The sequence below is a fragment of the Eleutherodactylus coqui genome, chromosome 5 (assembly GCF_035609145.1).
Source record: "Eleutherodactylus coqui strain aEleCoq1 chromosome 5, aEleCoq1.hap1, whole genome shotgun sequence".
In the NCBI taxonomy this organism is placed as follows: Eukaryota; Metazoa; Chordata; class Amphibia; order Anura; family Eleutherodactylidae; genus Eleutherodactylus; species Eleutherodactylus coqui.
Window position 1 is genome coordinate 125,871,031 of NC_089841.1, and position 17,703 is coordinate 125,888,733.

The 17,703-nt window shown below is 43.1% G+C and overlaps 1 protein-coding gene across 1 annotated transcript in view; it reads left to right on the forward strand.

The window, feature by feature from the left end:
* SRFBP1 (serum response factor binding protein 1) overlaps window positions 1–17,703 on the forward strand; it is an 82,225-nt gene that overhangs the window by 42,522 nt on the left and 22,000 nt on the right. Inside the window, exon 4 of the mRNA XM_066603109.1 lies at window positions 9,563–9,634. Coding sequence (XP_066459206.1) covers window positions 9,563–9,634 — 72 coding nt within the window. The remainder of the gene's footprint in view (window positions 1–9,562; window positions 9,635–17,703) is intronic.

Here is a 17,703-nt window from a genome sequence, read left to right on the forward strand (position 1 = left end):
CTGATTCAGTTCATCTTAAATAAAAAAAAATCTCTGAAAATGCACATGGCGTTCAGCTTCCTTTCCTACCATGCACTAACCTTACAGATTGTGCCAGGCGGGGAGAAAGTGTTGTGCAGTCTTAAGGTTTAATAGCCGCGATCAGGCACGCAGCTGATTGCAGCTATTGCCCGCGGGTCTCAGCTGTAAGAAACAACTGACACCCGCGCTGTATGAAGAGGGGTCGCCTTGTGATCTTTCTTCATACATACCCCAACACTGCCGGATGTAAATGTACGCTCTGGAGCTGGAAGGGGTTAAAGGGGTTGTGCCCACATTGAAAGCTATTCCAATCCACAGGACATTGAATAACCCCCTGATCAATGATTGCCTCAGCACTGGGACCCATCACCTTCCTTGAGAGCTGGGATCTAAACGAACCCCTATATCGAAGGAAAGGGGTTGAGCATGTGCTCTTACAGCTCCGTTCATTTAAATGGGACTGCTAGAAAAAGCGATCAGTTGAAATCGCCAATCTCCAGCCGTCCCATTGAAATGAATAGAGCGACAGTGTTCTTGAGATTGATGGGGGTCCCAGCGTTGGAACACCTACAAATCTGAACATTCTCCCCTACCCTGTGGCTAGTGAATAGTTTTCAGTATGGGCAAATCCCTTTAAGTATGCAAAAGAAATACCAGGCCCCATTTATCAGAAGTGTCTAAAAGCAGAGTTCTGACTTTTTAGAATTAATATTTGGATATAGATGGATTAACTCTCTCTAGGTAGATTAGTTGAATAAACGTAACACTTAAAACTGTGGCCTTCGTTATTGTTTTGGATCAGCTCTGAGATAGTTTGACCATTGGGTTGGAGCCAGAAGAACATTTTGTTTACTAAACGCTATCCATGGAGCATATTACACAATTGTGGTTTGGCAGACCCCGTCGTCTGTGAGCATTTCTCCTTTCCAAGTGTGCATTCATTATAGTAGAGCATTGTGAGCGTGGGCCATGAAGTACGGCTTCTCAATGCATACTTTCTTCGGAAAACGGAACTTAAAAATCGATCTTTTAATCTCTATACTGACAGTTAAATCATTGCAAGATTCAGGTTAATCAACAGCAGAAGGCTTTGCAGTTTGGAAGAGAAAGTATATGTATGTTCCCAGTTTTTAGTCTGTTATCTGTTATTCCAAAGTGGTTTTTCTAGTCTGCCTCTACCACATGGCTCTAACAGGCAAATCATGGAGGAAAAGCCAGGATTGTGATACTCTTCCGCAATCTTCAAGTGATCTGTCCGTTCCATGAAGTTGTATTTGATCCATCCAGGCTTCTGTATTTGTCTGTCAATGCCCATAAGCTTGTGTAAAGGTACTTTTGTAATGGGTTCAGCTAGATTTTTTTTACACTGAATACAATGGATAAATGGAGGATATTGGCTTGTATTTGCCAGAATTGTAGTAATGCATCTAGAATGGCAAATGAAGCAACTTTGTAGTCTTTTTGTCTTTTTTTTTTTTTTGATCAAGACCTGTTGCAAGCAAGCCCTGGATAGTATAAGGCTGTCTGTCCACCGGCGTTTAAGCATTGCGTTCCCCGCAGCGATAATCCGGCCGCGAGGAACGCATAGCGTTGCTATGGAAAGCTCAGCCACCTGTCCACAAGCGGAGAATCATAGCGATTCTCTGCTGTCAGCCTATCTGTTAGATAGGCTGACCACGGAGATCTGTCTGCAGCCTTCTCCTCCTGTGACGCCCGTGGACACGCAGCCTAGCCCTGCAGTCGTACTAACTTTTTGTCTGTCCCCTACTTTTTGCTAATCTTACATGTTGGTCGGATAACAAGAAACAGAGGCCGAAGATTATGACTGCAGGATCAGACTACACAACTAGTAGTTGTATTCTATTGCCATGCAAACAGGTCTGTATAGGAGGTGTAGACACAAAACGATAACACATTTGTAAAGTTTCATTATTCATCTAAAACTGCTGGATGGAAATAGAACTTTAAATTTGCAAGCAATTCCTATTCTGTGTAAAATCCCTCCACTGCGGTCGCCTTCTGCGGGGCTACGAGGGAATCCTAAAGGTAATGCTTCTGTAATTTAGAATGAGATCTTTAATTCCTGGGCTATATAAAGAGCAGATGTCATCCATGTGCGTGGCCAGCGACTGTACATTTAATTAGAGGGACCCGTTCTATTTTGGATTACCATGTTAGCCTTGTGGTTTGTAATAGCAGATGGGTAAAGCTGTCCTGTTTGTATGTGCTTACAGCTGGAAGTAAGATATGGAAAGGTTTGTGAAGAATCTCATTGTAAAGGCTTTAATGCCATTCTCATAAGCAGAGTATATCCTTAACCCCTTTAGGGCGCGGCCCTGTGACTGACGGGAAGCCAGCTGTGACTGCCAATGATGGGGATTGTAAAGAACTCCGATCCTAGTCGTTAACCACTTCCAGAGAGAGGGTGCTCCCTCAGTGATGTCATAGGCCTCCCCTTGCCATAGCAACCCATTGACCCTATCAGAGAGCCAAACAGTGCAAGCCATAGCTTGCAGTGTACTTTAACTCAGCAGGGTAATTGCACAGAGTCATTTAAAAGATCCCAGGTTTAAGTCCTCTACAGGGATGTAAAATAATTGGTTAAAAATTAAACCCTTTTATGCACTCTGCTCCCTTTTTAGATTAGACAAAATGAATTAAAGAAACATGTTTGGTAATGCTGCACCCTTATGGGCTGGCTGTGAGTTAAAGAGCACCTGCACTTTTACTTCAAAGCGCTCTTGCTCCGTCAGTCGTTTTTGCCTCCTTACAGACGCTTAAAACGGCCCCATGTAGCGCTATATAGGGGCGCTATAAGGGTATCTGCACTAAAGGTGCACGTATTTTAAAAAAAATTTTTAAGTATACGCACCTGTCTTTGCCACTCAGGGGCCGGAGTGTCCCCTTCCTAACTCCTGACATCAGTACTCGGATAATGAGTGCCATGATGCCAGGAGTTTGGGACATGATACTGCAGCCTCTGATTGGCCACAACGGTCACCTGACTTCCGGCAGTGGGGAACAGGGAGTCTGTTACCTGTGCTAGGGTAGGGGCAAAGACAGGTGAGTGTGCTTTATTTTAACTCACGCACAGCCTCTTGAAACCACACCACCCCTTTTAATGACCTGTACAATTAATTGTAAATGCTTATCCTGCACGGCTTACGCTATTTAAAAAAAAAAAGGCAAAGAACTAAGTCATAATGCTTTTTTGTTTTTGTTCATTCTGTCTTCCGAAACACACAATAAAAGTATTTAAAAAAAGCCCCCCCCCCACCCACTCACCCCAAAAAAGTTATATAATCCATTATATGTACTCCGAAGTGGTACCAGGTCACCACACGAAGAACAAGCCCTCATACGGCCATGTCGACAGAAAAATAAGTTCTTGCTTTTGAAAAGCAGAGATGAAATTCCCCAAAAATTGGCTGTCATTAAGGGGTGTGTATATATACATGACCGCTGCAGCCAATCACTGACCCCAGCAGTTTTGTGCCATATACTGCTTAGGCCAGTAATTGAAGCAGTCTTGTATGTATGGCATGTCATCGCTGCAGCCTGGCAGAGAAGACCAAAGCAGTGGGACGTTGATTGGCGTCCTGTTCTCTGTAATCAGTGGGAGGCAAAGGGACAGTTTTTATTCACCGTAAAGGTTTCAGATGAAGAATACCTTAGCTGGTTGTTGGATTTCAGTTTTTCAAAGCTGCACATAGGTCTGTTAGCCAGTGTGATGTTCCTCAGACACAATACTTACATCAGTAAACAGGGGGCCTCCCGTACGTCATTGGGTATGGTAATAGGATAGAGAAATTAGGTCAGTGTCTCCGTGATAACACTCCGGTCTGACACGCTTATGTCATAATGGTAACCAATTCTGCCAGATACTTCTGGAACTGACCGCCAATATGGTTTTAATTAAAAGTGCTGAGAAGGGCTGAAATCTGTCATGGCTCTTACAATTTTTTTGTCTTCGCATGGCCCTTTTAGCTAGTTCCTGCAAGCTGGATACATTACTCTGGACACGTCCTCAAATTATAGACTAGAAAAGTATTTCTGGCATTCTCTGTATCTTTTTTTTATATTTTAGTTGCTTTCTGCAAAGTTTCAGGGCCTGCCTTGCCAAATGCACACACCACTTTAACAGGAAAGCTCATTTCAATGCAGAAAGCGGCTGAAGAGCAAGTAAAAAAGAAATCGTTAGTAAGAACACCAAAAAATACACTACTTGGTCAAAATCCCATCATGCACCTTTAATTAAAGGGAGTCTCTTTATCAGGACAGACCCATTTTAACAGGTCAGTGGCTGCACTTACTGAAAGCCTCCCTAATTCCTGCACACTTTTTGCTAATTAGATGAATTTGGCGTTATTTGGAATATGAAGGAACTAGTACATTTTAGGTTGTAGCGTGTGTGTGGCCCCCCCCCCCCCGTTTTGTTTTCATTGAAGATGAATGGAAGTTTCAACCGTCTTTTACCTCTAGGTCTAAGGAAAAGAGAAGGCAGCCACAAATGGTTAAACACTGTAAAGCATAAAGTACTGAACACAATTCTACTAACGTGTCCAAAAAACCCAACACACTTTGTGCACAGACTGTTTCGCCTTGCAGCCTAGTAGCCTCTCATCTACCATGCAGTAGGTGCGGGCGTATGCGTTTCGCTCGTTTGACCCATTTCGTTACGTCTAACGGTGAAAATAATCGTTCGACCTAAAGGTGAATGAATGACTAGCGAGAATTGTCGCTTTTCGTTCGTCCATTTTATGTGGGCATAAATATCCTCATTTGCTCGCTCACGTCTCGTTGCATTTAATCACTCCCCGCTCTGTGTGTCACATAGGAATGGGAAACCCTGAACGAGAAGTGACTCATTCTCAACGATGATCCTCCTGTCTAACCCGGCTGCATGAGCGCAAATGATTGCTAAAGAGTTAGCAGTGACGTCACTCACTCAAACGAGAATGGGCTTATCTAAAAGCTCTCGCTGGAAGCTTTCTAGCATACTTTCACATAGTTCTGTACTATGGTGTGTTCCACAGGGAAAGAAATGGTTCAGTATAAAGGGGAGTACAAGCAGACGCTAGATTGGATGGTGCAAAAATAAGCTGTCAGGGAAATGGGCGCATAAGAAGAGAACAGGATTTATGACACTAAGTAGCTGCTTTTATCAGAAGATCTAAGCCTGTGCTATTAGATACTGTACTTAGGGTCTCGGGTGGAAAGTCATGTTTTAGCTTGTCACAAAAAAAAAGTTTGGTACCGTGTTAGCCAGTAGAGCAAAAAGTGATCGTTCTCAGCAAGAGAAACCAAGTAATCTTGTAGATATACCTTTTAATGGCTAACAAAAATACATGATGTTACAGCAAGCTTTCAATTTTCTAAGCCATTAAAAGGTATCATATCTACAAGATTACTTGTAAATCAGATACTTGCTGAGAACGATCACCTTTTAATTTGTCAGAATACGGATCCAGTTTGTTGGTCGGTATTCTGTGAATATCAACCAGAGGATCCTACCAAACGTTTTCTGCTCTATTCATTAACCATAAGCATAGCTCTCAAAATGATGAGGAATTAAAACACAATATTAGGAAGCTAAAGAACTTTTCATTTAGGCCGGCTGTCCACGGGCGTTGCGATATACCGCCGCGGGAGCCGCCGCAGGGGTGCATTATTTTACCGCGATTTTCCACGATAAAACTATAATTATGATTGGTTAATCGCAAAAAAAAGTCGCATGCCGCGATTTTTATATGCGAGCAGAAAATCGCCGCGATTTTTGCTCATGTAGATCGGGCTGCACTTTCCATAGTTATCCTATGGAAGGCATTCATTGCGTTACCTGTGTGCGGATTATCGCCGCGGACAGGAGGCCTTAAATAGTGTTTCTGTTTTTTTATGTTGAAGCTTAATCACTGAACAGTAAAATTATTAGAAGGTTGTCAGGAATTTTCTTGATTCCCTGTGAGTTTGCTGTTAGTGAATGAGAACACTGTTTACATTCACAGACCTTCCATACCTAGTTCTATTCCCACCTGAAAAGTAGATACAATTGTATCCAGGCTGATTTGTTTGTCCCCGACTGGACGGTTGTTTTAATACTATGTAGCAGACACACATAAAGGCCACCTGCATACAGGCGGGTCAGACCCCGCATGCAGGATTCCTGCAGCAGATTTTGACCCGCTGCCTAGCCGGTGACCCCAGCTTACTGTTCCTCTGGTCTCCTCACCTGCGGCGAATCTGCCAGCCAGAAGGCCCTCAGGCACATGCGCAGTTGAGAGGGCGCAGTTGAGAGGACGCCGTTACTATGGCGATGACGCAGCTCCTGAGGCCATTATGCAATAATTGCAGGATGGACGGCTTCCATTGACTTTAATGGAAGCCGGCCATGCGTAGCCCACACAAAATCGCGGCATGCTGTGATCTCTCCCCCGTGATTGGAAAATCACAATCCATTTCCGCTCATGGGCAGGAAATCACGTTTTCTCATAATATGCTATGGGCTGGATTTGCTGCCGAATCCAGAGGCGGAATCCCACTCTGGATTTCGCAATACAAACCGCCCGTGTGCAGGAGGCCTAATATAATGATGTAGGACAGTGTGCAGCAGTACTGAGCAGTTTTGATGAGAATAAATAATAGTAAGTAACTCACCATTAACTGTGTGTCTTTCTCTCCTCCTCTTCTCCCCTCTACTCTTAAAGACTTCAATGAGAAGGATGACTCATCCCCGTCTACTTTTCCTACTCTGTTTTGGGGACACAATGGATTGTGTCTGGTATTGCATCTCAGCTCCCATTCACCTTAACTGGTGCTAATCTGCAGTATTGCAAACAAGCTTTCGAACAAGGGCAATGTTGTTTTTAGAAGAAAGCAGCCATGCTTTTCTAATCCTGGACAACCCTTTTAACAGGAAGTGGACTGCAAATTAGGAGGAAGGGGGACCCCTAGTGGTCACCATAAAAACATCATTTTAGATAGGCTAATTAAAGTAAATGGCAGTCTTGCTGGTTATCACACTGGCTGTCATATAAAAACAAGTTATTTGAAAGGTTAGTGGTCATTCCAAGGGGTGGCCTGATTCCCCTTATAGCACCCACTGTGCTAAAATAACAAATGGAGCAGTACCTGCCCATCCTCAGCTGCTGCGGTGCAGTGCTGCAGCCCCGCTGTCCTTCTAGTGTTTGTTGTGGAAGATGATGTCACTGTAAATCGCCTGACCACAGTCAAAGACTGCAGCTTCAGCGCCTGTACTCCTGGCGTCAGCGCTCACATCCTGGATGACATATCAGGAGATCGGCGCAGTGACGGCCTCTGGTTGACCGCGGCGGCAGGAGGTGGGTAAGTGCTGCTCCCTTTCCTTTAGCACTGTGGGCGCTATAGGCGTAATTGTTGTATAGTAGAGATGAGCGAACGTACTCGTTTCGAGTACTTACGCGCCCGAGTACCGCCATTTTCGAGTACTTCAGTACTCGGCTGAAAAGATTCGGGGGGCGCCGGGGGGCGGGGAGAGGCGTGGCGGTGCGGGGAGGAGCAGCGGGGAACAGGGGGGAGCCCTCTCTCTCTCCCTCTCCCCCCACTCCCCACTGCTACCCCCCGTGCCGCCACGGCGCCCCCCGAATTTTTTCGCCCGAGTACGGAAGTACTCGGAATTCGCGGTATTCGGGCGAAAAAGGGGCGTGGCCGAGCACGTTCGCTCATCTCTATTGTATAGTAACTAGACAGCCCCTATGTAGCCGCACTCCTCTCTAGATAGTTCATCAGAATGTCATGTCGGGGGGAGAACTGCTTGTATGAGTTACACATTCACACGGGGAGAACTTTTTAGGTGGTCACGTATTATTGTGGAAAATGAAAGTCCTTATGAGGCAAGTGGTTCATTATCCTCTTGTTTTCGTTGCTCTAAGTTCCGTACCTGCTGTTCGGTGATGTCAGCATTATGTAAGGCGTCCAACTCTTTACACGGTTTTTCTAGAACAGATAGCACTTTGGAGGATTAGTTTTATCCATGTTGGACTTTTTTATTCTTTTTAAAATTCTGAAGCCTTTCAGTTTAATTTGCATCTGTTGAAGTTTTATTTTCTTCCTGGCATTATAATTCTTGTTCTTTAGAAGTCCCCCTTGTATTCAGCAATGCAGAGTGCTAATTGTTTTAATGATATAGGTAATGAACTGTGGCCTTTCAGAGATGTATACAGCAATCTTTCCTATACATTTCTTGGGGAACTCCTAATTCCCTGAGTATACAGTAGCTTTGTAAGGAGGTTTAAAATTGCATTTTTTTACATCACAGCCTATTTATACAAAGCTATCATCTGGACACTGCATTCCTTTACTGCATAAACGTGGTAAAATAGAAACGCTGGTGTCAATAATGCGGGGGGTGGGGGGGGGAGTTGGCATTAGCCTTAATCAGAACTGATAATACAGATGTTTCTTGCTGAGCATGCAGTTCTCTCATGAAGAAAAGAAGCTCTGAATCCCTAGTCTCCACTACCCATCATGCTTTTAACATGAATTCTGGCAATGCAGACGCATCTGGATCAAATTGAACTCCTCCAGATTGGGCATGCTTCCTGTAGCAGTTGGTATGGACTACCAAAACCTTTTCTTGTACTTCAGCAGTGGGTGCGGGGCGTTGCTCTCCGCCAGATTGCTCTACTGCTCTGATTGGTGTGCTTACTTCAGCAGCAAGGGTCATGTCATAAGTGACGTCCCTTAAACATGCGTGGGCTTCTATATTAGATGCCCATGTGACTACTTTTACAGGATCTTACTGGGCCAGAAGACAAAAATGGTGCTACAGTAGGGAGTAAGTATCTGAAATATAGTTTTGGACATGTGGGGCCAAGAAGTAAGTATGTATGTATATATGTGTATATATATATTTTGTGCGCACACTATATATATATATATGTATGTATATATATTTGTATGTGTATATATAATGTTGGACAGAAACTTTTAATAATGCAGAGCTTTTGTTGACTGCTTCTAATATTCTTTCCGTAATTTGAAAATGGCTCTCCAGAAGGAAGAAGTGTGTTTCTGTAGTACACAGATCTCAACCTTTTCTACTACATGAGCCACTGAAAAATATGACTAGTGATATTGAGCCACATTAGATATTAAAAGGGAAAAAGTCTATTAAGGGGTCCGATTTGGTGACCTGTCTAGTACTCGATCCTTAAAGGGGTTGTCCCAAGGAGACGACCCATGTCCATGTTGCCTATTAGGGTAACCCACTTGACATTCCCCTCTGAGTGGAACGGAAGGGCTATTCTGTAACGGCCTCTCATTCTGTAGGACCTTGAGCTATCCGTTTGTTCCAAGTGTTTGCAGAGGGTGTGGAGAGCAGGTCTTGCTCTCATCAGCGGGTCTCCATTGGAACTGAAAGCTACGATGTCTAAAAAAGACAACCCCTTTCACTGCTCTGTATGTCAGGGTCCACATCTAAGAACACTTTTGAGTACAGTACTTTTCCATAGGCTGTGAGTAGAAGGGACTTTTTATTAATTTCATTTTTTTTCTCTTCCAACAGAAGCTAAAACCCGATATCGTGACCAAAACTGCTTTGCGAAAAGAAATTAAGTTTGATGCAGTATTTAATACGGTAATTATTTCCTATATGGTCTGTCTGCCTCTAATTTGCACAGAATCTATAGTTTTAAATTGTGAAATTTAAACCCGTATTGTTCTAGAAACCTGCTGCTCAGTACATTTAAAGGGTATGCCAATTAAAAAATATTGGCGGTAGTGGAAGAGAATGGCATAAAAAAATCCCCTCTCCATTGCTATTCCTGATCTCTGGCTGGTCTCTGTTTACATTGGTTTCAGTGGTTATGTGGTTGTTTACCAGGTGACTACTGCAGCCAAAATTTGATTTCCCGTAAGAAGGCCAGGGCCTTTATTAGATCACGTGGCCGGTTTATGGCACATCACCGGGTCACATGATGATTCTCTGGCACCACACTGAGTATACGCATAATTTGTTTGGGGCAAGGGGAAAAAAAATGGGAAAAAAACATGCACATTTGCAATCTCATATGTGAATATTATGGCTTCGATATGCAAGCATCCATGGCTGTACTTCATGTGTGCATTCACACTAACTCTGTACTTGCTGTTGTCTCTGGGAGAGTTGGAGGTTGTCTTTTATATGTTACTAGCGTACCCGGTGCGCGTTGCCGCGAAGACAGACATGCATACATGCATACATACATTCGTTTTTATATATCTAGATAACAACCAATCACAGTGCAGCTTTCAAGTTACCTCAGCGGTATAATATATAACAACCAATCACAGCGCAGCAGCTTTCATGTTACCTCAGCAGTATAATATATAGCAACCAATCACAGCACAGCTTTCATGTTACCTCAGCGGGATAATATATAGCAACTAATCACAGCACAGCTTTCATGTTACCTCAGCAGTATAAGAAATAGCAACCAATCAGAGCACAGCTTTCATTTTACCTCAGCAGTATAAGAAATTGCAACCAATCACAGCACAGCTTTCATTTTACCTCAGCATTCTCAATATCCAGCAATTGTCTTGCAAAACGTTCGGCGGATGCATCATTTTGTAGTTGAACACGCATCCCGTTGCTCGTAATGCCTTTTGCTTTTGTGCTTGAGATGGAAATCAAACGATCTTTGTCTGGGGGGCATAACTGTCGACGATGCTCGCAGGATAGTTGTACTATGCCAGTAATCTTCCCAGGAGTGTACTCAACAACTTCCCAAAGTTTCATGGCGATTAGATGAATGGTGTAGTAGCGCAAAAAGGACAGACAGACATACATTCCTTTTTATATAAATAGATGACATCAGGAAGTGAGAGAATTAGATTCCGTACGTAAAATTTGGACGCTAATTCTTTGGCGCTTAGAATTGAATAATCGAGTTGGGACCCATTAACTTTTCTTATTAATGACATAATCAATGCTCGTGCCAAATTTCAAGTTTCTATGACATTGGGAAGCGAGAACATTAGATTCCGTACGTAAAATTTCGACGCTAATTCTTTGGCGCTTAGAATTGAATAATCGAGTTGGGACCTATTACCTTTTTCTATTTATGTCATAATCAATGCTCGTGCCAAATTTCATGTTTCTATAACATCGGGAAATGAGAGAATTAGTGGCAGTGATGGAAATCAAACGATCTACGCGGGGGGGCGTAACTGTCGACGACGCTCGCGCACGCGTCATTTATCATAGAATATTTGTACTATGCCTATAATCTTCCCAGGAGTGTACTCAACAACTTCCCAAAGTTTCATGGCGATCGGATGAATGGTGTAGTAGCGCATAAAGGACAAACAGACAGACAGACACGCACGCATACAGACATACATTCAATTATATATATATATATAGATCTTGTATTAGAAACTCAATAGAAATGATCTACTGTAATTAAAATGAATGAAGGTGTTTGAGATAGCTGAGCGCTTGAATTCAGCTATTTTCGGCACTCGTATCAAAATGGAATGGCATGGTGACCAAGCATGCACTATTGCACCATTCATTTTTCCAGTCTCTTAGGGGAATATGGGACCACCGTTATGGTGACTGGTGGAGGTCCCAGGAATCAGACCTCCACTAATTAGCTAGTCTTCCACTAGTGTGGATAAGGGAGAATGTAACCTTAACAGAATACCCCTTTAACTCTACCCTAAAGGGGCTGTCCAGCAATTCTATTAGATGGCTGAGGTAAGTGTAGCCTGTACAAACCCATATACTGAATGGAGGGAGAAAAGAGCAGAGCAGTACACCGATGGGCAAATTCATGCGCTGCCTGAAGGAGCAGAACCTAACACTACTGTTCAGCACAGTGTAGCATTAGGCTCTACTGCTGCCTCCTCCTTCCTCCAGGCTGCACGTGAATTTTCCCATCTTGGGAACGATTTCTACCGGCAGCAGCCCTTCTACACTATTCCTGGACAACTCCTTCAATATAATCCTCTTTTAGTATACAGTCAGACTTGCACAAATTTAAATTTTCACACAGTTTGTTTCTTTAATTCATAAAGTGGCAATTTGACTTCACCCTAGATTGTTAGGCCCCCTGTCCACGGGCGAGGCGGAATATCACTAGTGATATTCCACCGCAGGGGAGAGAACTGACAGTTCTCTTCGGTGAGCCTATCTGACAGGCTCACCGCAGAGAATCGTGGCAAATCGCAGCATGCCGCGATTTGAATCCCGCGAGCAGGACTATGGAGTTAAGTCTATGGAAAGCGTACATTGTGTTACTCACGGACGGATTTTAGGCGCGAGTAGCGAAATGCAGTGCAGTATCCGTGGACAGGAGCCCTTAGTCTTTACTGTAGTGGCCTGGATTGGTATCCCAAACCAACAATCCCAGTGAAGTGAATGGCCTGTACTACAAAGTCTGGCAACTGCAGTCAGAATGGAGCTGTCTGCTACCGACTGAACTCAACTAGGTGCACAAGCACTGTGGGCCAGAGAACTGCTGATTTGCATCTGCATGCACAGTGAGGTGAAGGCTTTTGGAGGCTGGTCTGGTGTCAAGAAAGGCAGCAAAGATGCCACTTCTCTCCAAGGACAGACTGACATTCTGCAGTAAGCACAGGGATTGGTCAGAGTACTAGAGTCAAGTTATTTCTATGATGACGCCCCCTTCAGACTGTTTGGGACATCTGGAAGAATGATTGTCTGGAGAACAAAAGGTGAGCGCTACCATGAGCCCCGTGCCATGCCAACAGTAAAGCATCCCGAGACCTCTCATGTGTGGGGTTGCTTTTCATGCAAAAAAAGCAGGCTGACTCACAATTTTGGGCAAGAGAACTGCTATGAATTAAGAATAGCATCTAAACCTCCTGCAAGAGTAACGTCTCCCAACCATCCAGGGGCAATGTGTTGATGAACAATGTTTTTCCAGCATGATGTAGCACCGTGTCACATGGCAAAATTAATAATGAAGTGTCTTGGTGAACAAAACATTGACATTTTGGGTCCATGGCCAGGAAACTCCCCACATCTCAATCCCATTGAGAACCTGTCCTCAGTCCTCAAAAAGCAGGTGGCCAAACAAACATACAAATTGTTATAAATTTCAAGCACTGATTAGGAATGGTTTTAGTTTTTTTCCCATCCATTTGCATTAATCTTTCCTTTTTTATGAAGTTGTTAACCTCCTCAGAGTTTCTCTTCAGGTCTCGCTTGTGAGTGTGTGTGTCTGCATACATACATATCTTATTTGTATAGCACCAACTTATTCTGCAGCGCTTTTAGGTAATTTTTGCCCCCCTTCCCCAAGCTGGGTACTCAGACTTCATCCTTCCGAGGTTGGTAAAATAAGTCGACCTTGAGCCGGCTACCTGTACCATGCAGGGATTAAAGTCGCAAACTTCAGGTTGTGAGCGAGAGCTTAGGACTGCATTTCTGCTGCCTTAACACTCTGCTCTATATCTATCTATCTATTATATTATATCTGAGGTATACGCGTTAAGACTTCTGAGTTACATTTTGAAATGCTAGCCATTTTTGCATTCTTAGACATCAATGATATAACCTCAAGTGCACTTGGGTATTTTACATGTTTTAACAAGCATAAAACAGACTGCTGAAAGATAGCCACGTAGAAGGTCTATGTAGGCAATGCAATGCCTGTAATTTATGGTAATTTGGCAACTGATCGGAGTTCATTTCAGTTTTCCTTGCTGCCCTGGAGGACAGAAAGGAGCTGAAGTAGTAATTTCCCAGAATTTCCAGATATTCATTAGAAATGATTTGCACTGTAGAGAGGCACTCATTTCTTATCTTAACTGTGTTGGGATTTAACATTGTGTTTTCTGCACAACTATACAGATCTTCAATTTAAAGGTAAAATAACATTAGAAATGAAGAAAAATAGAGCATTTTTAAAGTTGGCCATACACATATCAATAAGGCTGACCAGCGTTTTAACAGGCTGTTAGCAGGCAGACCCCATTTATTAGATGGTCTTTATAAAGTGATGCTGTAGAGCGGCCCGAATGTGAATTCAGAGAACTGTTTTATTCTGTGCCTTTTATAAGTGATGATCTGGTTTTTGGATACGTCATCACTAGTTATTCAGCAGGGATCCGCCCCTGGGGATCCCTGAAAATCCGCAGATTGTCCGGCCCACTGTCAGTGCGGCGGGGCCAGACACTATCCTCACTGGTCGGGCCTGAAAGTGTCACAGCGGCTTTGTTACTATTGAAATCAAGTGCTTACAATGGACCTGAGAGAATTAAAACTGGACCATGGAGCCATAGAAGAAGGTGGCGTGGTGTGATTAATCCCATCTTTTACATCACTTACAGTACCTGGGCAGATATGACACCAGGATGGACTGTGGGAAGGAGGGAAGCTGGTGGAGACAGCGTGATACTCTTGGTAATGTTCTCCTGGCAAAACCTTGGGTCCTAACATTCATGTGGATGTTAGTTTGACACGTACCAACTTAAACATTGTTGCAGTCCAAGGACGCCCCTTCATAGTAGTGGCATTGCCTAATGACAGTGGTCTCTTTCAGCTGGGCAATGTGCCCTGCCACATTATTTAGGAATGGTTTAAAGGTGATGATTTGGCCTCTGAATCTCCAGATCTCAGTCTTGTACAGCATCTGTGGGATGTGCTTTGGAAAAAAGTCTAATCCAAGGATGTTACACTTCACAACTTAAAGAATCTACTGATAACGTCTTTTTGAGATGTGCCTTTTTTAATGTATTTTTTTAATGTCCCATGTTTCCCTAAGGAGCCTCCTTTTTTATCGCAATGCAACAAACTTGCTTTGTGATCCAATTTTAGCATTAGAAAGCCCTATTGACTTTTGCGATACAAAAAATTGCGCATTTTAATCATGGGCGGCAGCAATGTGATGCCAGATTATTCTTTAAAAAAAACATTGCTGCCGCCCAAAAAATCACGGGAACACAGACGCGATTTTCTTGCGGTAAAATCGCAATCCCCCATGTGAAACTAGCCTTACACAAGTATGTAACTTTACTTTGTGTACCAGTTCTTCACCATTTTCAAGATTTCTATCTTGCTGTGATTGAACGACAACGTGCACTGCGCACACAGCTGAAAATGTATTACAGTGTATCTGTATAAGGCCACTGTCACATATCTCTTGAATGCGGTCCTATACATGAGCAATTTTTACCTCCTCCCCCCCCCCCCCCCCCCCACTCGTGCGGGAAAAAAGCACGCCATGTCCTATCTTTGGGTGTTCCCTTTTGAACGCAATGGGTGATGCGTTCCATGGGACAGGAAAATGCATCGCATGTCATGCGATGTGCATGCGGGTGTGATACAAGGTTTCCTATGGGAAACACTTGCCGATTCTCCACGGCTGGAAGGCATGCGGGAAGATCGCAACTGCACCAAAGTTAAAGGAGGTGTTTTTTACAGAAAGCTCCTCTGATCCGCTAGTACAACTCACGAGAGCGATATTTGGCCAAGTATCACGGCCCATTCTCATGCTCGGCCATTTGTAGGAAGCCTAAAATGAACATAGCCTTACATCTATGGAATGGAGCCTTCAGCACTAAATCCTAGGCAGTAGTGCAGCATGCTGTCCTTTTCTCATCTGGTTAAATACCAGATGGAATGACAGACACTTGATGGACTCTATTATAGTCAGCTCGACAGAGTCAAATCTTCTGTCATAGGAACAGAAAAGAATGCCAGCCAAAGGAAAACTGAATGCCGCGACTCAGATGTGAACAAATCCTTATCCTGTGTGAGTGAAGCGCTGCAGCAGCACCAGCCTTTCTCCTAGGATGCCGTTCCTCTGTCAGCTTTAAGATGTCTGCTATCTGCAGGGTTGCTTTGATGTACGACCCGTTTGAACCTATCCTAGCACTGATTGTTTTGTGCTACACTTTCCTTAGTACATTGCATTCCAATGCATCATTTATAACCGTATTAAAAGCAAAGTAATGGGTTCAGTTCCCATCCCAAACTTATCAAGTTAAAACTTTTGTATTTTGTGTCTGGGAAGTTTCCGGCTGTGGGATCTGTTTCTCATTTCTTCTGATACAAATGGAAAGTAGAGACATTCTTCACTTTCCAGAGTAAGATTCTCTTTAACACTATTTAGTAAGTTAAACCTGTTGTTGGAAGTCAGTGAAAGCGTTAGTTGCTGCGGAGCACTATTAGGGGGTGTGAAAAGATTAGGCGAAGATTTCTGTGCATCATTTATGCATTAAAATTAACGTATCCTTTACGAATATAAATATTCTTAAAGGGGTTGTGCCAAGTTTAAAGCATATTCCCTTTTTTGTGCTTTCATTCAGTTCAATGGGAGCCATTAGTGAATAAAGGAAGAGTAAAACATTTTTGATGGCTACGCCAAAGCTGGGGCCTGGATACTACTGCTGGATACTGAAGACGTCGAGCAGCAGGGCCTAATGAAGGACATTGCAGATTAGCTTAATTTTAGACTGTGACCTTAATGGGAGATAATAAAAAAAATGTAAATAAAGCTATTCCTTGGAGTTTGTAGTAGTCAGTAGCGACCACATGAACGCCTGACTCTTGTGCAGCACTTCTAATTTGCACCGTACTGCTCTAGTAGAATGAAACTGATATGTCTGTTTAAAGAGGTTGTCTGGTTACTGAACAACCTCTTTTTGATAGGGACCCTTGTGTGAAAATAACAGAGGGATTACTCCTCCACGGCCACCAGGATCCAGCACTACAGCCCACTGCGGTCTTGGGGTGTGTTGTAACAGATGATGTCACAAGAAATCACGGGACTTCTGAGGTCAATGAGAGTCTACAACATCACATTCTTGAACTCCTGACATCGTGGCGCTGAGGATGTGAGCGCCAATGCCAAGAGAATGGGAGATGATACTGCAGCCGTCACATCATCTGTCACATCTGTCACATCAATCCCCAGGATCGCAGCAAGCTGCAGCGTTGGAGCGTCCAGTAACCAGACAACCCATTTAATTAAAACCACGGCTATAGGTGATAACTGCTAATCTAGAGGACCTCACGTGTGTAGTAATGCTTTGAAAAATGTTTGCTCTGTTTGGCAAATTGATTTAATTTAATTCTAATGCTGCGTTTAGACTGAACAATTATCCTTCAGAAAATCGTTTAAAGAACTATTATTTATTCAGTTTTGCTTCAAGTCAAGAAATGGAATTTGAAACCCTGAACAATAACATAGTAGAAATCCATGTGTTTTCACAGTGATATTTACAGCACATCTGTTGCAACAACAGATTCACATGCAGTTATAGCGCAGTTCGATGCATCAAATCTGGGTGCGGATTCCATGCCAAGAAGCGACATTTTATTTTTTATTTTTTTTCCCCTCCTGTGACTTTAATTGGTGCACAGAACAATCAATTTTCATCACGGTTAATAATACACTTTACAATGTGGATCCTGCTGTGGATTTGATTCGGAGTACACAGTGAGATCTGGCATTTGAGCGTATAACCTAGAATATATGGATTTGGTAGTGTGTTTATAATTCAGTGTATCACTTCACTTTCCAATGTGTTGTGTTCAGATCATGGTACAATATCCATTATGCTATTAAATATTGATGTATACTAGGCACTACCACCATTTTGAATACATTAGCGATCAAGTACGTACAAGCCTGTGCCCAGTATAAATGTACATTACAGCATAATTTGTAGGGCTGCAAAAGGACATAC